This window comes from Hypanus sabinus, chromosome 22, assembly GCF_030144855.1.
Source record: "Hypanus sabinus isolate sHypSab1 chromosome 22, sHypSab1.hap1, whole genome shotgun sequence".
In the NCBI taxonomy this organism is placed as follows: domain Eukaryota; kingdom Metazoa; phylum Chordata; class Chondrichthyes; order Myliobatiformes; family Dasyatidae; genus Hypanus; species Hypanus sabinus.
In genome coordinates, this window is record NC_082727.1 from 51,700,270 (window position 1) to 51,721,892 (window position 21,623).

A 21,623-nucleotide genomic window follows, 5' to 3' on the forward strand; every position below is an offset into this window, starting at 1 on the left:
CTCAAATTTCCTCTTTCTTTCAGGATTGTGGTTTCCCTTCTAGCATCGTCAAAGATGCCCTCACCCGCATCTCCTCCACTTCTCACACTTCAGCCCTTAACCCATCCTGCCGTCACCACAACAGGGACAAGGTTCCCCTTGTCCTCACCTATCACCCCATCAGCCTCCGGATCCAACACATTATCCTCCGCAACTTCCGCCACCTTCAACAGGACTCCACCACCAAGCACATCTTTCCCTCCCTACCCCTCTCAACTTTTCGCAGGGATCGTTCCCTCCGCGACTACCTGGTCCACACGTCCCTCCCCACAGAACTCCCACCTGGCACTTATCCCTGCAAGCGCAAGTGCTACACCTGTCCCACACCTCCCCCCTTACCACCATTCCGGGCTTCAGACAGTCCTTCCAGGTGAGGCAACACTTCACCTGCTAGTCTGCTGGAGTTGTCTATTGCATCCACTGCTCCCAGTGCGGCCTCGTCTACATCAACGAGACCCTGCACAGATTGGGGGACCGCTTCGTCGAGCACCTACGCTCTGTCTGTCACAATAGACGGGACCTCCTGGTTGCCACCCACTTCAACTCTGCCTCTCATTCCCATCTAGATATGTCCATACATGGCCTCCTCCACTGCCATGATGAGGCCAAACTCAGGTTGGAGGAGCAACACCTCATATACTGTCTGAGTAGCCTCCAGCCTGGTGGTATGAACATTGAATTCTCCAATTTCTGGTAATTCCCTCCCCCTCCCACTTCCCCTATCCCAGGTCCCTGTCTGCCTCTCTCCCCTTTCAAATTTGTGCTTCTTTATCTCTACAGTTCTTTCATGCTTATCCCCTCCTCCTCCCCCCTTTATCTTTCCTGTGATTGGTTTTCCACCTGGTGCCTCTAGGCCCTACCCCCTCCCCATCTCTATTACTGGGCTTCGGCCCTCTCCCCCCACCCCCATTGCTGATGAAGGGTCTCGACCTGAATGAAACGTTGGCTACTCTTTTCTCACGGGTGCTGCCTGGCCTACTGAGTTCTTCCAGCGTTGTGTACGTGTTATAGATCACTGTAAGTCATGTTGATTGTTTAAATCTTTTATTTAGCATATACCTCAAGACATGATATTTCTCTAAATTCTGAGTTAGGCTTTATCTAATCTATACCAAACTTAATACTGGTTATATTTAAATTGGTTAAAGCAGTGACAACTAAAAGTCCAAATTGAATTGAGATGTTTGCATTCCCTGGTTGGCTTTTGTATCATTGCACATGGCTGTTTTTATATCATTGCAAACTTCATTAAAATCTGTTATTAAAATTCTACATTTAGGCAGTGAAATCTTTTATATTGCCCAGGCAAAGTTCTTCTCAGCAACAGATTCTGACTTTTAAGTAAACATGCAGCTTGCCTCAATTGTTCTAATTGATAAAGTATATTTTAAGATATAAAGAATTGCTCCCTATTTTTCTGATATACATCTGCATTAGCAGGTGGGCTGGCTTGTGCAACAAATAAAAGAATGCCGTTAATTTTGTTTAAGTATGTATTCTAGTGCAAGATTACAGCAACTTTTACATTTTCCTGAATGATGAAATAATTCAGTATTGTACAGTTGTGCATTAACTGTCCTGTAAGTTTTAGGCACTAAGAGGTGAGGGGTGTTTCCTTTGGGTCTGTTACTACACTGACAATTCAGCTAGAGACTATGAACTTTTTTGTTCAGAGACATGCACCCTAACGAGTCAGTGGTGTTAAAATTCAAATTCATAACTCATTTATATTTTAAGGAATGTCTACATCATACAATACTCCATTCACTTCTAACAACAAATGGGCTTAAGCAAAAAGCGGTTTGTCAGGGTATATCAGAAGAAATGTTGAATAAAATGGAATTTGTATAAGTGGGTGTTTGATGGTCAGTGTGGACCTGTTTTGTGCTCTATGACTCTCAATCTTATTAATAAAACTTGTCCACAAACTGAGGTAAATGGATCTTTTAAAAATCCTGACAAAGTCCTTGCATACTCTGAGTCTGCAGGTGATCATCATTGTTTTAATTAAATGTACAATTATTAAAAGGTCCATTAATGACATTCGAAGTTAGATACTGGTGTGTTGAGGTGTATATTGAGAAACTATCTTCACTGCATAAAAAATTGAATATCATAACACCAAATTCTTTCATACAGAGTGTTGGGACAATAAAAAGTACATTCAGAAATAATGTTGTTCGAGACTCCATTGATGCTTCTAAAACAAAAGTAGCTCAACATTTGAAGCATTGAAGTCAAAAAAGGAGAGTGAAATCTTACACAGTGGGAAGTAGTTCTGAAAGGCAATCAGGAATGCAATGGGTTAAATGGCATCCTGTTTAATACTTTCTACCTTCAATTGGTCTACATGCTTCAAAGTTCAAAGTAAATTTCATTAGCAAAGTACAAATATTACACTGTATATAACCCTGAGGTTCATTTTCTTGTGGGCATACTCAGTAAATCCATATTAGAATAATAATATCAATGAAAGATGGCACCAGCTCTGGTGTTCAAAACAAAACTGTGGAAATACAAAAAAAAATAGAAATAATAAATAAATAAGTAAGAAATATTGAGAACATTAGATGAAGAGTCCTTTTCACACAGAGAGTGCTGGGGGCATAGAATGCATCTCCAGCGATTGTGATAGAGGCAGATACAATAGGGTCTTTTTAAGAGACTCTTAGATAGGTATATGGAGCTTAGAGAGCTATGCAATAGAGAAATTCTAGGCAGTTTCTAGAGTAGGTTACATCGTTGCCAAAGGGCCTGTGATGTGCTGTAAATTTCTATGTTGAAAGTGAGTCCATAGGTCGTGGGAAGTTTTCCGTGATGGGGCAAGTGAAGTTGAGTGAAGTTATTCCCCTTTGGTTCAAGAGCCTGATGGTTGAGGGATAGTAACTGTTCCTGAACCTGGTGGTGGGAGTCCTGAGGCTCCTGTACCTTCTTCCTGATGGCAGCAGCGAAAAAAGAGCATGTCCTGAGTGGTTAAATATATTAGTTAGATTATTTTAATATTTTGCCTCATCCATTAATTTAAGTCTAATTTCCCTAGATATAGAAAGTTGTAAGTGTTTGCAATTTGCAGCAGATTTTCTCAAGATTATAAATGGAGGAACTTGCAAAAACAAGACATTGATCTAATAGTGAAGCAACATGGTGATGCTGTAGTAGTTTTAATGTTGGTGAATCTAATCTGTGAAAACCATGTGAAAAGCACAACACAAAGCACCAAATATAGTCAGAAAGTGTTGTCTCCTGACAGCAGAAAATTATTCCCACACTGTAACAACAGCATTTGTTTTGTTTAGTCCTGTTAAATGATGAAGATCGAAGGCAGTTTTGTGGTGCTTTCTCTCTCCAATAGCTCCATTGGGCTAAGAGAAGGGTAGCTATTGCTGACTACAGCTTTATGTTATGGACTGGAAGTACGTCTCATTGCAAACCATTTCTTTAACTGGCAGTGTTTACAAAGGCCACTGTGCAAGGAGTTTGTACGTTCTCCACTTGGCTGCATGAGTTTCTTCTGTGTGTTCTGCTTTCCTCCCACAGTCCAAAGACGTACCAGTTGGTAGGGTAATTGGTCATTGTAAATTGTCTTGTGATTGGGTTAAATCAGGGTGTTTGTTTCTGGGAGGTATTGCTTGAAGTGCACAATAAAAAATAATGTGGACTGAAAGTTGTGGATTGGGAAGGTTTGTTGCTAGGTTGTTGCTGCTGCTTCACAGTGCCTGATGTTAGGAGAATCTAACGTTGATACACTTGTCAGCACTTCAAAGACTGTAGACAAAGGATGTAAAACTTGTTTTGAAATTGACACTCAGATTTCAGCACTAATCTAGGTCCTAATGTAACCTTACTCACAAGAGCAAAGCAGCAATAGCTCACGTCTCCTTGGCTGAATTAAGTGATTCATCAAAGCAAAGGCTTCGAGTCCCTGGTTATATTGTTTGCCAGTCTTCTTTGTTTAAATGGGCTCTTTTGGGTTCCGTGTTTTGTGGCTTCCTGTAAGGAGACAAATCGCAAGGTTGTATAATGTATAAATACTTTGATAATAAATGTACCTTGAACTTTATATTGCTTGAATATCGAACTGTGAGGGACTCTTGCTCTACTGTGATTGTTCTGATGTCATATTCTACAATTGTAATAACAATAGCAGGGTGCCTGATGCATTGTGGTATGTCACACCACTTAATTCTGGTTCTATAATGTGTCAGCTTATTACTGGGGGATTACTAAATACACCAAATATGAGTTTTAGTTACACATGTGCCCTCAACTTGGCTTCAAAGTTAATATGGGTTTCAAACCCTGACATCAGACTGACAAAGTATAAATGGCAGACTGGATTTAAGGCATTACTTAAACCATTTCATGAATTAATAGCCGAAGAACTTAATAGAACTTAATAACAAGGTTGCAACAAGGGTCAGAAAACATGTAGAAGATTAAATATTTTTTCAGTGTAAAACTATTGTATATTTTTTAATTTCCTTATGTGAGACACGTAGCTTTTTTTTGCAGGATTTAAAGATTAGTTAAATCTTTAAAGAGTTAAAATTCCTATTGCAAGCCTGAGTACTTATGATTGAGAAACATCTTCTCCATGCCAAACGGAAAGCAAGAAGCTTCAAATTTAGTAAGGTAATTAGTTATAGAAAACAAAGGCAGATGGACATTATAGTACCTGCAAGTTCCCCATCTAAGACTTCCACTATCCTGACATAGAAATATACTGTTCCTCCATTTCCTCTTTGTCACCAGGACTAAAGCATGGGACTCTTGTCTCCAAAAGCATTGTAGGAACACCTTCACTGGAAGGTAAGCAGGATTCACCGTCACTTTCTCAAGGGTGGTCAGGATGGGCAATAAACACTTGCTCTTGCCTGTGATTTTCAGTATCCCAAAAGATGAATAACTAAAATAAATGTGGTTCAAATTTCCCATTGCTCTTTATTTGTCAGCATAATTGACAAATTTTATTTATTGGGTGTTGAGCTACCCCAACAAAAGCCTTGATGAAGCACATCAGTACAGAGGTTTTACCAACTCAGTATAGGCTTTATTTTGAATATCCGTGTGGCTGCAGTCTCGCTAACTACTCCTGTCTGTTAATATTTTCAGGTTTTGGGATAGAGTTATGCACTTGCACTCCAGTGGATTCTTCTGAATAGTGAACAACTTGAAAGGCTGTTTGCTTGTGATAGCGAAAGGATTTCTTTAAGTGGCACGGCTGACATCTCTGATGGACAAGCACAAAGTGAAGCGACAGCGATTAGATCGAATTTGTGAAGGTAAGCAGGTTGCATGGTTATATGGTCTTTAGCAAAAGTAGTAGTAGTAATTGAGGAACACCAGGGTTATTATGTCTGCTGGGTTAGGCTGTCAGTTTAGTAATGTGCAGTTTGAAGGATAAATTACAACCTGGACTTGTCAGGTTGGCTAAGTAGATGGTGTATGCTGTAGAGTCATGCGTATGAGGCACTACAGTAGTGCAGCGCTTAGCAGAATGCTAATACAGCTCAGAACATTCCAGAATTCAGAGATCAATTCCAATGCTATCTGTAAGGTGTCGGTACGTTCTCCTCGTGAACCGAGTGGGTTTCTTCTCAGTGCTCCGGTTTCCCCCCACAGTCCAGAGGCATACCGGTTAGTGGATTAATTGGTCATTGTGAATGGTCCTGTGATTAGGCTAGTGGACGGTGAGGCCGGAAGGGCCTGTTTGCGTGGTATCGCTAAATAAGTGAATGTATTTCAATAAGAACGTGGTAAGTTAGTAAACTGGAAGCTGTAGAGAAGTATGATAATAATATGATAGAATTTTATACAGGGGCTGAATATAATTTACTTCAGCTTGATATTAGGCTGCGGTCACCTGTCTTGTAAAGACACTGCCTAGGGCAAGGCAATGACAAACCTCTTCTGTAGAAAACTTTACCAAGAACCATCATGGTCAAGACCATAATCGCTCATGTCATATGACAGAGCACATAATGAATGATATTAGATCTTAAGTTTAGCTATATCAGTCTATAAAGGCATGGGGTTTGAGTTGACCACGGTGGATTGGGGAAACTATATTAAATGTTTAGACAGTAAGCAACAATGGCTTACATTTAAAAGTACATAGATTTCAGCAAATAGATGGCCTTTTAAGACTCAGCCACCCAACAGAAAAGTGGTCTAGTCATGGCATATAAGAGAAGTTGAAAATCACATTTGGTTAAAGGAAAAAGTTCGTAATATTGCAGTCAAGTGCAGTAACGAGGATTAGCAAAATTCCAGAATTCAGCAAAGGAAGATCAATGAATTGATAAGAAAGGGACAATAGACTACAAAAATAATTTACTGAGAGATATGAAAACAGACTGGGAGATCTTCTGCAGAAATGTAAGAGAAAGATTAACAAAAGTTAGTGTTGATCCCTTACAGACTGAGACGGGAAACGGTAGAGCAGTTATACAAATATTTTGTGTCTGTCTTCGTGGAAGAAGACCTAAAAAACTTATAGAAAACCATAGCGGTCTGGAGTGAATAGCTGCTGAAAAACATTAGGAATAAAATGTGGGACAAATTAATGTGACTGGAGGCTTGATGACCTGCATCCCATTAAAGTGGTTCTGGTGATGGTGGGAACATGGTTATAGAGTTTGAAAAGGATTAAATTTAATCCTATTTAAAGAAAGAAGTAGAGGAAAACAGGAACCGAAGATAATTTAACAGCAATAGTAGGGAAACTGTGAGAATCCATTACTAATGAAACAATGACAGAGTGAAATCAAAGTTCAAAGTAAATTTTTTTATCAGAATACATACATGTCACCACATACAACCCAGAGAATCTTCTTCCTGCAGCATACTCAGCAAACCTATGGAAAAGTAACCAGAACAGGATCAATGAAAGGTCAAGCAGGGCATAGAAGACAACAAACTGTGAAAATGCAAATATAAATAAATAACAAGATAAAGGGTCCTTAAAGTGAGATTATTGGTTGTGGGAACATCTCAATGGATGAGTGTAGTTATCCCCTTTTGTTCAAGAGCCTGATGGCTGAGGGCTGGTGACTGCTTTTGAACCGAGTGGTGCAAGTCCTGAGGCTCCTGTACCTTCTACCTGATGGCAGCAGTGAGAAAACGCATGGCCCAGGTGATGAGTATCTTTGATAATGGAAATCATATTTGACCTGTCAATTAGTTATTTTTTGAAGTTGTAAGGAGCAGAATAAATGAGGGACAGTCAGAGGATGTAGGAATTTGATCTTTTAGGAGGCCTTCACTAAGGTTTTGCAGAAGAAATTAGTAAATAAAATTCAATAGGGCTAAGATACTGGCATGGAATGAGGGTTGGTTAATGTCCTGAAAGCAGACTGCTGGGATAAATGGGTCATGGCCGGGTTAGGAAAAGGGGTTTGTGGAGTGCTGCAGGAACTGGGGGTACCTTTTCATGATCTATGTTGGTGATTTAGGCAGGGGAAATACCTGTAAAATAGGAAGTTTGAATATGGTACAAAAGCAAATGGCACAGCGGAGCCTTAGTGGGATATAGCAGGTTAAGAGAATGAACAAGGACTTGGTGGTTGGAATATAACTTGGAAATATGAGGACACTGACTTTGGGGGAAAAACTTTTTTAAAAAGTAGGATTTTTGTTTTCAAGTGATTGAAGCATTCAGAGAAAGTAGGTGTCCTTACACACGAATCATGGAAAGTTAGTGTACAGATACTGCAAGAAGTTAGAAACTAAATCCATTATTACAAAAGGATTTGTGTAAATGGCTGAAGTCATTTTGCTGCAGTTATTTAGAGCCGTGGTAAGACTGTACCTTGCATATGGTGTTCAGATGTGGTCTCCCTGTCAAGGACGGTGTACAAGGAAAGTCAGCCAAATTGATTCCTGGGATGGAGAGTTTGCTGTATCAGGGGGAATAGGCAAACTGAGCTTGTATATTTAGCAACCTTATTTTGTCAGGCAGGATGTAAAGGAATAAGTTGAAGAAGAGGAGGGACTACTTCTGCCTTGGTTAACATTTCTCCCTTGAGTAGAGTGACCAAGACAGGAACCGATTACTTATTCCCCTGCTCCCTGCATTGTCTAGTGTGCCTCTCTGCACAGCAGTGTATAATACACTGACTGATCATGATGTTCTGTCAAGGCTATAGGATAAATGCTCGGTCAACATAACGGCCACATCAACCTGTGTAGGATTCAGATTAATTTATTTATCACATATGCATCAAAACACACAGCGAAATGCATCATTTGTGTTAACAACCAACACAATCTAACACTGCCCTGCAAGAAGACGATTGCTGAATTTCGTAGCCTCAGGTAAAGTGCACAGACAATGGATTTGGGTAATAACTGATTTTCCTTTCAATCAGGGGTTTCCACCTTTTTTTATGCCATGAACCCCTACCATTAGCTGAGAGGTCCATGGACTCCAGGTAGGGAACCCAAGCTTTGAATGGATATACTTGATTAACTCTTGACTACAATATCTTTTTTTAATGAAATGTATTTTTTATATTCTAAGCTTTATGCTAGTTATTGGGAAGGTGCATTGGTGGGAACGGTTCTGCAGAGGAATAGACAGGTGATAAAAGGAGTTTGTACGTTTCCTCATGACCATGTGGGTTTCTTCTGGGTGCTCCGGTTTCCTCTCACTGTCTAAGAACATGCTGGTTGGTAGATTAATTGGTCACTAAATTGTCCCGTGATTAGGCTCGGGTTAAACTGGGGGATTGCTGGGCAGTGTGGTTTGAAGAGCCCGAACAGACTATTCTGCTCTGTATCTCAATAAATAAATAAATTAATATTTTCAATGGGTTGATAAGTGGGTTGAAGTGAATAGTGGGTGCTAATCTTATGTATTTCTTGTCCATGTTGAAGCCAAGAAAATAATTTCCTCCCATTATTCCAATAATGTAATCCATATAATGTAATTCCAATATATTGTCCAGTTTAAGTATGGGAATGGGCATCATCTCCCCTACCTCATTCTCCTTTTCTGAGTGTCATCTGCTTTTTTATATAAGGCTTGGAATCTGAACTTGCACTGAACATGAACTGGCCTATGTTCATTTTAAAGTATCTATTCATGTTTTATTGAATAAAAATGCATCTGATTTAGTGAAGAATATTTGTAGGCAGCATACAACGGCACCTGGAATCTTCTGAACGCTCACCTGTAAAAAAAATGTGCCTTGAAAAAATAGTTGGCCCCAACCTTTTGATCACATAATTGAGCATTACAACCAAGGATTTTTGATCAGTGTGACTGAGAATCACATGCTCATTTTTCTCATAGTAGAGACCCCCCCCAAAAAAAAACAGGGAAGATTTTATCACATGAAAAACTAAAAACTCAAAAACTGAAATGTCAGCAGTTCAAAAGTATTCATCCCCCTTTGATCAGTACTTAGTTGAATCACTTCTTACAGTTATTACAGCAAGTAATCTTTTTGAATAAGTCTCTATTAGCTTTGTACATCATGATGGGGCAAGATTTGTCCATTCCCTGTTGCAAGATTCCTCATTCTGTACCAGGTTAGTTGGCAAGTGATGGTGGACAGCAATCTGTTGAAGACTTGCCAGAGAGTTTTGATCAGGTTAAGCTCAAGACTCTGACAGGTCACCTATGAACATTAATTTTCTGAATTTGAAGCCCTGGCAGTGTGCTTGGGGTCATTGTCCCGATGAAAGACGAACTTCCTGCCCAGTTTAAGCTTTCTGGCAGAGGCTAGCAGGTTTTTATCCAGGATCTCTCTGTACTTAGCAGCATTCATCGTCCCATCAATCCTGACCGGATTTCCAGTGTCTGCTGCTGAAAATCATCCCAATAGCATGATGCTACATCCACCATACTCTATAGTAAGGATGGTGTATCCTGACTGATGCTCAGTAAACTGGAAATCTGGTCAGGATGGATGGGAATTTGAATGCTGCTAAGTTTTACATGCTTTACAATTTTCCCTGTTTTTTGGGCTCCATTGTGGAAAAAAAAAGGAGCATGCGGTTCGCAAATAAAAATTCTCAGTTAAATTGTTCAAAATCCCTGATTGTAATACTCATTTATGTGAACAAAGGGTTGGGGGCTGAATACTTTCTCAAGGCTCTCGCTCTATTTTGTAAAGCTACCACCTAGAGTAGGTCATCTGTTACATCCGTGTGTTAGTTAAAGCCATAGGAATGAAAGAAAAAAGAAAATGTCATGCTATCTGGACAAATTTATTTGCATGGCTGTCTTCCCTTGGGTTATCTCCCTGAGGTAATTTTCTTACCTGAAATTATGTTATGGTTTATATATTTTAATAATAGTGACAGAAAAGAGCAAAGCAATCACAGGCTGATCTGAACATGGTTTGAATTCTGCATCAACTTTACTGTGACTTCCTGTGAGATGAATAAAATTGGAGCAAACGACAGCCCAAAGACACACACACAGACACAAATGACGTCTCCTTCTGGACAAGTTGTGATCACCCATGGACACATTGAAATGCCCCCTTCATTGGGCTATCTATTTCCTAATGCGTGTCATTTTATCTTTACTATATCTTAGTTAGATTCGTTTTATTTTGGTTCAGTTAGTGGTTGTGGACTGGTCTCCCACAGTTCATTTAGTGGTATTGATTGCGTTGTAAATAACTCAAGACTCCTAACAGTAAAGTGCCCAAAGTCCTTTTGCTTACCAATGCAATGGCTTGTTTTGGTGGGTTGAAAAATGTTGGTCATTTTGAATCCAGTTCTGTTAACTCTTTGACTAGAATCACAGTGGGTTAGTCCATTCCCATGTGCTCCCAGCTTCAGTTCCTATTCTGAGGGTTAGCAGTGAGGATGGAACAATTGGTTGCAGGCAACTGCTCAAGGGGAAGTGCAGGTTAAGTTCAGCCTGGTTGCCTGCTCGCATTGTTATGCAGTGGCCCCTGCTGGCAAATGTGCTGTAAAGGCAATAAATTGGGAAATGATCATCCTTATTCTGGCCAAGTAACCGGTTGGCATTCAGATATTCAGTGAGATAGAGCCAGCAATGGTTGAGAAACAGCAGGGAGTTCTAACCCACCAACCTGTACCCACTGTGAACCAGTGCTTTAAAGAAAAGAATGGAATGGGAATGGGGAGTGTGCATGGGGGGGGGGGGGGTGAAAATTACATGTGTATGGGGGAGATTACAATTCCAAATCAATTTGTTGGGAGTGTTCTTTTGATCGTACTAACAGAAACATCTCATTTTCAGTTTGGCAAAGGTCTTTCACAGTGATTGCTGTGGTGAAAACAGAGCTGGTGGGTGACAAAATCTGAAAATTAGACAACGTTCCCACGTCTTGTCTTCCACTTGTACTTTGCTTTGTAGCAAATATACTCAAAGCAGCTTAAGCAATCCCTTTACCCATGATTTATTAAACTCAGTTTCAGCATTTGAGGGTAATCATGCATTCTTGTTCTACAAAAGTGGCTTTGAAGACAAGTTAAAAGTACAAATAGGCAGAACTACCTTCTACAAATTTGCTTTTCTTGTCTGATGTTTTTCATCAGACCTGATAGCTACTGATTTGAAAATAACTGGAACAAGAGAACAAATGGTTGTAAAGAATTCCACAGTTGCAGATTTGATTATGATTGCAGATTATTTCCAGCTGTGATCCTTAATTTGCCGTTTTCTCTTAAAGGGGACCAGTTCAGTGAACTGCACTTCAGAATGTTGAGCGCCTTCATCTGTCTGTTTACACAGCTGACAACAAAATTGAATGAGATTGAGCATTAGTTTCTTGCTCTGCAAGTTAGTCACGAGCAATGAAGGTGTTTTGGAGCATTTATTGAACTCACATAGCCAAATACTCCCTCTTCTCCACCACAATTCTGCATTATTTCCAATTATTTTACCCTTCAGATGCTTCCTCTGACTAAACGTAGACCAAAGGGCAACTTTTGCTTGATCTCCTTACTTTACACCAGGAATAAAGCCACCCGCTATCTCGTTAAACCTGCAGCAGTGTTGAAGCCAAGTAGAGATTGAAACAGTAGGTACTGCTCTTCAAACTTAACATGTAGAAGTTCAGAGTAAATTACAATGAAGATCTGAACCGCACCGGGAGCTGGAAACCAAGTGGTGGTGATAAGGAGTTAGTGTGTTTTTAGGTTTCCTCCTAGTGCTCCAGTTTCCTCCCACAGTCCAAAGACGTACCGGTTGTTAGGTTAATTGGTCATTGTAATTTGTCCTGTGATTAGGCTAGGATTAAAACAGGGGGTGCTGGGTGGCGTGGCTCGAATGGCCAGAGGGACCGAATCTGCACTGTATCTCAGTCAATCAATCAATCAATAAATAAAATAAGGATGCAGAAAACAAGTGAAGCAGCTTCTGTAAACTTTCAGGTTCATGACCTTTCATGGGGGGGGGAGGGGGCTCCAACCTTGGCAGAGGTGAAGTCGCGCTTTGGTTCCTCCTGTCTATATGTGAAGTATACAGGGAAATCTCAACAGCGCTGTGCTCAAAGCACTTTGGTCCTGATTTGGGGTGCTGACTGTGTGCTATGGTATTTTTTTCCCTGTGACCACATGGCTTTTACTGGTGTTCTGATTCCCTCCCACATCCCAATGATATGCTGGTAGGTTAATTAGCTACTGCAAGTTACCCCCTTGGCATACCCAATTAATAAAACAACCAAGGGAGAGTTGACGGGCATGTGAGGGAGAATATATTACAGTGCCACAGGTGAAAAGGCCAAGGCAAATGGAATGATAGAATATTCTGCTGGAAGCTGGCATGGATCTAATGGACAGAATGGCCTCTTCCTGTACTGTGCTAAGTAAGAAAATACCACCTTTAGCCTGTAGATGTCAGTCAAATTGCTGTCTTTCTGTCCAGATTAACATAGCCACCCAATGACATTAGTAAAGTAAATTTATTTATTATCAAGTTGCATATATGTCATCATATACAGATGAATTTTCTTGCAGACATACTTACTAAATGCAATGACCGTAATAGACTCAATAGAAGACCGCACCAACAGGGTGTACAACCAGCAAAAAACAACAAAATGCAAATACACAAAGAAAGTAATAATAAAAAATAAATAAACAATAAATATCGAGAACTTGAGATGAAGAGTCCTTGTAAGTGAGTCCATAGGTTGCGGGAACATTTCAGTGATGAGACAAGTGAAGCTGAGTGAATTTACCTTCACTGGTTCAGGAGCCTGATAGTTGAAGGGTAATAACTGTTCCTGAACCTGGTGGTTTTAGTCCTGAGGCTGTTGTACCTCTTTCCTGATGGCAGCCACAAGAAGGGAGCCTGGCCTGGGGGGTGGGGGTCCTTGAGGATGGATGCTGCTTTCCTGCAAAAACATTCCATGTGGATGTGTAACTAACTTGCTTCTCGCTGGTTGTACTGAGGTAAAGTTAGCACTTAAATTAAAATTTTGGTACAATTTGCTTGATCCCGCTTCTGGGTCAGAGATTATATATCTAAATCCACAGCCAGAACTTTATATTCTGGGAAATTATCAAGGAAGTGTGACATTTCCTGAGGTGTTACTCTTTTAGGTGAACTGCCAAGAATTGTTGCTTTGTCCTTACGGTGCTGGTTCAAAATCCTGGCCAGATATTCCTAAATTACTGCTGTGGTTGCGATCTTGCTGTGTCAGGCCATTGATTCAATCTAATCAGCGAAATTCTTGAGCTAAAATAAGATGTGTGTGAATGCTGCTGATTACATATTACTTTTTGATACTTTTTGTCTTGTTACACATAACTATATATGAGGAGTACTTAAAGCTATGTTTCCCCTCTGTGCTTTCATTCTTTTTGAAAATCGGGACACAAATTGCTTGAGGAAAGCACATCTGCTGGCAGGATATGGATCTGGAGTGAGAACAGTCATTAGCTCCAATTAAGTTGCCCCTGCCAGGGCAGCAAGTGAACTGACCTGGGACGCATTGACACGGAGAAGTGTTTCTCAATGGAGGTCCAATCATTGATCTCTGTCAGGTTCCCACTAATTACTCAATCTTTTGAGTTGCTAGCTGTTTGAAAATCAGTAGTCATTATTTTGTTTAGTTTTTTTCTCTGATTTTGTTCTTCAAAAACTTTTTTTTATTAGCATTTTTGGTCTTTGAGCAAGGGTAATTAGCCAGGGTTAGGAAAGCTCTTGCAGTGATGAGTGTGATGTCATGTGAATTGAGGTGTTGCCATTACTAGGGTTTTAAAGGAATTGCATTTTTAACTTAATTGTATTCCTCCCAGTGTTATCAATTAGTTAATCGCTCAGGAACTACATTCTGCAATCTCAGAATTCTTTTTGCCCACCTGGGAAGACAGTCATGTGGATGCAGTTTTCAGTCCCTGATGCTATTCAATCTGCAATAAGCACTGAAGTATTTTAAACCTTTTCTCGTGTAATTATCCTTTGATATTTGCTGATGCATGCATGGATCTGATGGGGTAGCTGCTTTCTACTTCTGTGAGAGCAGTGATACACCAGCCTTGGTGAAGTCTGGGTGTAAGAGAGGGTTCTCACCATCATGAGATCAGAGCCCGATCTGGTTACAACATGAGATCAACAGGAGCGAGAAATTGCAGCCCTTGCCCACCCCACACCGCCCGGATCAAACCATTGCAACAATAACATCTATTTACTTGGTTCCATTGAAATAAAATAACCCAAATTTCTTCTCAATGGGATTTTGAAAATCCTCACAAGAAATTATTTGGAAAATGCCAAGAGGAAGTCTAAAGATGTAGCTCTTCAGTGACGTAGCTAGGAAGTGGGATGAAGTCTTGAAGCATGATCCAGGAAGGAAATGCAGGACCGCAAGGGTAGTAATCATGAGGTTGTTGCCTGTGCCTCTCAACAGAGAGGATATGAATAGGATGAATTGGCTCATGACTATGTGGATGAAGAATTGGTTCTGGGGCAGGGCTCAGATTAGTGGATCATTGGGATCACTTCTGGGAAGATATGACCTGTACAAAAAGTATCTTGTATGCCTGAACTCAAGAGGGACCAATATCCTTGCAGGTAGGTTTGTTGGAGCTTTTGGGGAGGGTTTAACGTGATTGGCAGGGTGATGGGAGCCAGAGTGATAGGTCAGACGATCGAGCACTTAGTGTAAACGTGGAAGCATTGTTTGAAGAGACTGTGTGGATAGGTAATGGACTGAGCATAAATGGGTTGAAATTCATTTACTTTAATGCAAAAAGTAGTAGGAACAATGATGATGAACTTAGAGCATGATTTGGCTGTCACAAAGGCAGGAATGGCTGCTAGACACTTCAGGGTTTAGACGTTTAAAGGGGATGGGGAGGAATGTAAAAGAGGAGGGGAGTGGCACTGCTAATCAGGGATAGTATCACAGCTGCAGACAGAGAAAGAACAGCACAGTGTTGTGGGCCAAAGGGCCTGTATTATTCTTTGTTCATTGAATGTTCCTATGCTGTTCATCTCAATCAATGTATGGATTCCACAGTCTAACCACTCCATTTAAAAAAGATTTTCTTGATTACTTGATTGGATTTATTGGGACTAGCTATGTCCATATAATAATTCAGCTTTGTATTCTCACCACAGTCTAAAATCCTCCTCTGTATCTTTCCTCTATCAGGTCACCACCACTGTCCCCCTTTTCCATTCAGTCAATCCAGCAATCTCCATTGCCTTTAAACAAAGGAACCCTCATCCATTTATTCTTTACTGAAAGTTCTACCCTCCCACCAGAAATGCTTTTGTAATTTTTCTAGTGTTTCTACATTTGGTAAGAGGAAGGCCAGAATCATGCAAGAAAATGTTCTTCTAACCAGAAATTATATACAATTGCAACTTAGTGATGCTGTTGAATGCTGTTCCACTAGAAATGAACTCTTTTGCTGATGTGTGTTACGGTTTTGTTAGCCTGCTGTTCATGGCAACTTTAAGTTACTGTGCAGGAGAAATAACTTGTAAGCACATAATGTACTCTTTTTAAAATCTGTTTGAAAATATATGCGTTTTTATAAGAATTACAATTCCCATTTAAGTGCTTTGGCAGTCCTGATATGAGATAACTTCCCAACCTAATCAGAGCGTCTGAATTACTGACTGAATTAGTTCAGTGTCGGTGCTTCATAAACTTTGCATATGAGAATAAAGCAAGCAAATCTCATGCATGGTGTGTGTGTGTGTGTGTGTGTGTGCGCGCGCACATACTGTACATGTGTGTGTGTCTGTGTGCACATACTGTACACGTGTGTGTGTGTGTGTGTGTGTGTTTGTGTGTGGGGGGTCTAATAACATGAGTGCAAATCAAATAAATAGTTTAAAAATCTACTTCCCTCTCCCCTTACTGCTAATTACAATGAAAGACGTGTATTATCAAACAATAGGATCCTTATGTTCTTGTTATTTTTTAAAGCGGGGGCTTGGTGGGGAAACCAGCAGCGGCTTGCAGAGGAACTCAGCTGTCTGACAGGGAAAACAGCAACAAGGAGAGGTACGTACTCACGTTTCAGATACAGGAAGGTTAATAAAACGTATGTGTGAGATGCAAGCAGCCTATTGTATCATTGTGTTTCGTGCATTATTGGCACCATGTCAAGATTCAAAACAAATTAATAGAAAATTTGTACTTTGAAAACCTTATCCAAAACTTGCACAAAAGATGCTTTCTTCAATCCATAGTAAATAAATCTGGACCATAGAATGTCTGCAAAGTGGCACCAAAAAAAATTGCTTTCCTCGAGAGCAAATGTTAATGGTGATTATGAAGCTGTCAATATTTGTGAGTTTTCATTGTTCGAATAAAGATGCTTCAAACTATGGGAGAGATGCTAACTAATGAGTTGATTCAGCTAATGAGGCAATGCATATCTGGTTGAAATTATGTTTTGCGGTAGTTTTTACGGGTGTAGAACTGTTGGTAGCTTGCAGACCATATGTATGCTGTTTTACTGGATCTGCATATAACAAGACATGTAGCATTTATGATGAAAAGTGTTCTAATATTTAAAAATTTGATTTATTGTTCGTGCATCCTTGGACAGTATATGCTGAGAGGCCAGTATTTGTGGGGGAGAAAGGTTGTAATATATTATGAACCTAATGCACATAAATTGTTAAATGTCATACAGATGTGTATCAAGATGTATACTTTATATATTTTAAATGTCATTTATTGTCATATTTGTATTTATTTATATTTGAAGACTGTTGTGGTCTTGCATTAATGGTACAAGTGTAATTGTAAAATGGATCATGCCATTCGTGCTATAATTCATTTGTCAAATGTGTTTCAAAAATATTTCACCCCCTTAATGCCCAATCTCATGTTGGGAGTATGAAGACATTGCTGTAACTTGCCTGGAAGGAGAATTGCAACAAAGTTAACGCTTAAGGACTTTGAACCGTGATAACTGACCATTCCTCCTTTGTGGACTATCGTCCAGGCATCACATTTATTAATGATGATGTGCAGAGAAGAAGTCCCAGGTTAGCCATGATATAGAGGAAATTTATTACTGAAACCTTTGAGTAGTAACTAATATTTGTCTGGTGTGTATCACAATATGATATGTAATGTTAGCATTTTAGACATCCTGAATGGTTTGTTGTATATTTCTGTTTCCTCATTGTTACGGCAGAGAGTCAATTTTTGTTTGGATAAATGTACTAATAACAACCAAAAGAAACATCTGTGAGCACAAAATGCACGAGTGAGTCAGCATCTGACCTGTTAACCTAACCATTTTCATTATAGGTTTGGTTTAGAAATTCAGCTACATCATTTCTCAGGTATTAAAGCATTGTTAACTAGTTTAGCTGCTTTGAAAAGGTCATGAAACGGTGCTACTTAAAAAGCCTAATAATCGGGCTCCCTTGAGCAATTCCTTTCTGTTGCAGAAATGACCAAATTTCTTGCTGGTGCCAGCATTTAGACACAGATGAGATCTCCTCAAAGGTACAGGCACACAATGACATCAGCACTTCTCCAGCTCCTCTAGACCTCAAAATTCAGGGGAATAGGTTTAGGACAAAGATGAGGAGGAACTGCTTTTCCCAGAGTTATGAATCTGAGGAATTCTCTGCCCAATGAAGCATTGGAGGCTACCTCAGTAAACATATTTAAGACAAGGTTGGATAGATTTTTGCATAATAGGGAAATTAAGGGTTATGGGGGGAAAGGCAGGTAGGTGGAGTTGAGCCCATAGTCAGATCAGCCATGATCCTATTGAATGGCAGAGCAGTCTTGATGGGCCAGATGGCCTACTCCTGATCCCATTTCTTATCTTCTTATGTTAATACTGTTTCCTTGATAGGTGCACCAGTAATTCCTGAGGTGGGGAGCATGCTCATAAGGTTATGATGGAGAACTAGAGACTGGAGGATCACATTATCAGGCTGGGCCATGAGGAGTAGAATTGTCAGTGTTGTAGTGATAAAATAAAGAGTTGAATGAGGATTTGTTACAGGAGCCGACAATCCTCTACTGAGGAAAGTGGTGCGGAATGTTCTCTGTCATGAAACTGTGGCCTACCATGACTGAGGACATCCAAGGCTACAGCAGGAGTAGTTTTTCTAAGGACTGCAGCAGCCCTTGTCCCTCTCCCCCCTCCCCACCCCTTCTCTCACCTGCTTCTGTAGGCTGATGGAGATGCAGCTGCTCTGATCTGGTGGAATCAAATGTGTGGTGACCTCCCCTGTGCAGAAGTGAGATGTGGTATATATCAGTAGGCTTGAATGCCGTGCAGCTGCAAGCTGAGGGTGAATGACTCGGTCCTCATGCCACGGTCATCCATGAAGAAGAGTGTTAGTCTAGGCCAGTAGGCTTTGTAGGTCAGTTGTGGTTACAGCTAAAAATTTAATGATGAAAGGAAGAGTCCACTTTCAATGTGAGCAGCTTGCAGGTTAGGCAGTGTCTGTATGAAGTAGTTTGCTGCTCTCAATGATGCAGGCTTAGAAATGACTGGATCTTTAAAGAACAATTAGTTCACCCTTTTCATCAATCGTAAAGGCTGCTATCTTCAATCTGACCAAATTTTACAAAATTTGAAGATTTTGCTGTTGATGTGTTTTGGGCCTTGAACTGCGGTTGATGTCATTTGGACAAGTGTGTTGCTAGGAGTACATTGCCACCGAAGAAGAAGATTTCACATCGTACGGTTAGTGGCTGGCATTAAAATGCCCAGATAAGAGCACTGAGCAAATATGATATTCATCTTATCAAACCCAGTTTATTTGGTGCCATGCAGGTTATTTTCATGGCCGTTAAATGATTTGCTCCATGCTTCCAATATTATTGAGTGTTAACTTTCTAAATCAGATTCTGCTATTTCCTGAGATTAATGTAGCGACTGTCAGCTTCATCCCTTGCACACCTTCTGCCATATTGCAAACTATGTTCATTGCTTTTGTTGAATGTACAGGCAACATAAATATTTTATAATTTAAAAGCTAAAAAATGAACTAACACTTTGTTGCAGTGCCGTGGGATAACCAAGGAGAACTAGTATCAGAAGTTCTGATTTGCAGTGAATAAGCCTGGTGAAACTGAGCTTTAATTTGCAATTAAGAGTCTGTTCTGGATTTTGCGAAGCCTGAAATATTAAACTTTAACTATCTGAAACAAGATCAGGAAATATATATATTTCAGAAACATTATTGAATAATGCATTCAACCTGACCATTTTTAAAAACTACTCAGATAATAAGTAAGTTCAGTCGACAGCAAGGGTTCCCAATCTGAGGTCCACTGACTCCTTGGTTAATCTGATTAAGGATTCATAGCATAAACAAGATTGGGAACCCCTTGGTCTACAGAAAGCAAGACAAATTCAAACCAACTAATTACTGCTTTGTCACTTTGAATGCCCAAAAACCGTGGTGACAGTGCTGTCAAGTGGTACTTACTCATCAATAATCTGCTTATCTATGCACAGTTTTGCGAGACCTCATCACAAATATACATCAAAGAGATGAATACCGAAGGTGAAGTGTATATGTTTTCTTGACATTTGACATCAAGGAGCCTTGGTAGAACCGATAGTTGGTGCCAAGTCCTGAACAAAAGAAGATGCCTGTGATTGTTAGATATCAATCATTCCAGTGTTACTATATGGTCAATGTTCGAGCGATTCTTCGTTGCATTATCCTGGGCTCAACACCTCAACAGTGAAGGTCCTTCCATTGCTGGATCATGCAGTGATGTATACTGATGATTATATGCCACTCTGTTCCATTTGCAACTCCTTAGAAAGGAAGATCATTTAAGACAGCAAATAGCAGAACTTGGAAAATATTCAAGCAAGGTCTGATAAGTGAAGTAACATTTACACCAAACAAATGCAGTGCAGTCACTATTTCCAAAAAAAAATCTGATCAAAAACCCTTGATATTCAGTGGTAAAATCATCAGTCAGAATCAGACTGATAAATACAGTGATATCAAGAGCAGGTTAGAGGCTTGGTATTCTGTAGCAACTGACTTCTTACGTCCCCAGGACCTTTTCACTATCACCTTGGTGCAAATCAGGAGCTTGAGGGAATATTCTCCACTCACCTGGATGACTGCAGCTTTAAGAACAATGAAGAAGATTGTCACATTTCAGAATGAAGTAGACTACTTAAATGGTACCTCTTCTACTATCCTGAACATTCACTCTCTTCACTGCCATGGCTATAATATATACAGTTATTCAGCTAGACTATCGCGACAGCACCTCTAAAGCCCACAAACTACCACTGTGAAAGGTAAGGGCAGCAAGTGCTTGGGTAAGCCACCATCTACAGGTTCCCTTTCAAACCTGGATATCAGAATCAGGTTAATATCACTGACATATTTTGTGAAATTTGTTGAGCAGTAGTACAATGCAACACATAATAATAGAAAAATAATTGTAAATTATATTAAATATACATAAAATAAATAAGTAGTGCAAAAACAGAGAGGAAATTACTGAAGTAGTGTACATCGGTTCAATGTACATTCAGAAATCAGATGGCAGAAGGGAAGAAACTGTTCTTGAATCTTTGAGTGTGTGACTTCAGGCTCCTGTACCTCCTCATTGATGGTAGCAATGAGAACAAGGTATGACCTGAGTGATAGGAGTCTTTAATAATGGACGCCACCTTTTTGAGGTGTCAATCCTTGAAGATGTCCTGGATACTACGGAGGCTGGTACCCGTGACGGAACTGATTAAATTTACAACTCTCTGCAGCTTACTTCAATCCTGTGCAGTAGCACCCCCTCCCCCCCCACACCAGACAGTGATGCAGTCTGTTAGAATGCTCTCCATGGTACATTTGTATAAATTTGAGTGTTTTTAGAGACACTGAATTTTCTCAAACTCCTAATGAAATATACATAGCCATTGACATACCTTCTTTGTAGCTGCCTTGATATGTTGGGTCCAGGGTAGATCGTCAAAGATGTTGATACCCAGGGTATGGAAATATATTACTATTAATTATTGCTAAATCATGAAGCTTTTCAACCAGCACCATATTGCTCAAGAGCAATTACGGGAGGTAATATTAGTGTTTCAACATCCTGAAAAATGAATTTTAAAAATATTTGGAAATACTAAAGCATTTTTCGCAATATGCTCCTGAGCTTTGAATGTCTTTA

General features: G+C 39.9%; 1 protein-coding gene and 1 long non-coding RNA gene across 8 annotated transcripts in view; one reads left to right on the forward strand and one right to left on the reverse strand.

Annotated features, from left to right (window-relative positions):
- ctbp2a (C-terminal binding protein 2a) overlaps positions 1-21,623 on the forward strand; it is a 304,686-nt gene that overhangs the window by 131,719 nt on the left and 151,344 nt on the right. For 4 of the 7 annotated variants that reach the window (XM_059947716.1, XM_059947717.1, XM_059947718.1 and 1 more), the window contains exons 2-3: positions 5,152-5,321; positions 16,416-16,493. In XM_059947716.1, coding sequence (XP_059803699.1) covers positions 5,273-5,321; positions 16,416-16,493 — 127 coding nt within the window. In that variant the 5' untranslated portion in view covers positions 5,152-5,272. Of the gene's footprint in view, positions 1-5,151; positions 5,322-16,415; positions 16,494-21,623 lie in introns of those variants that run through there. The other 3 variants (XM_059947720.1, XM_059947721.1, XM_059947715.1) reach the window with 3 other exon arrangements.
- On the reverse strand, positions 1,090-21,622 carry LOC132379605 (uncharacterized). Its single transcript, XR_009507483.1, has 3 exons — positions 21,376-21,622; positions 6,844-6,896; positions 1,090-4,029 (listed from the first exon to the last, which is right to left on the reverse strand). It is a non-coding gene; the product is annotated as an uncharacterized LOC132379605 (long non-coding RNA).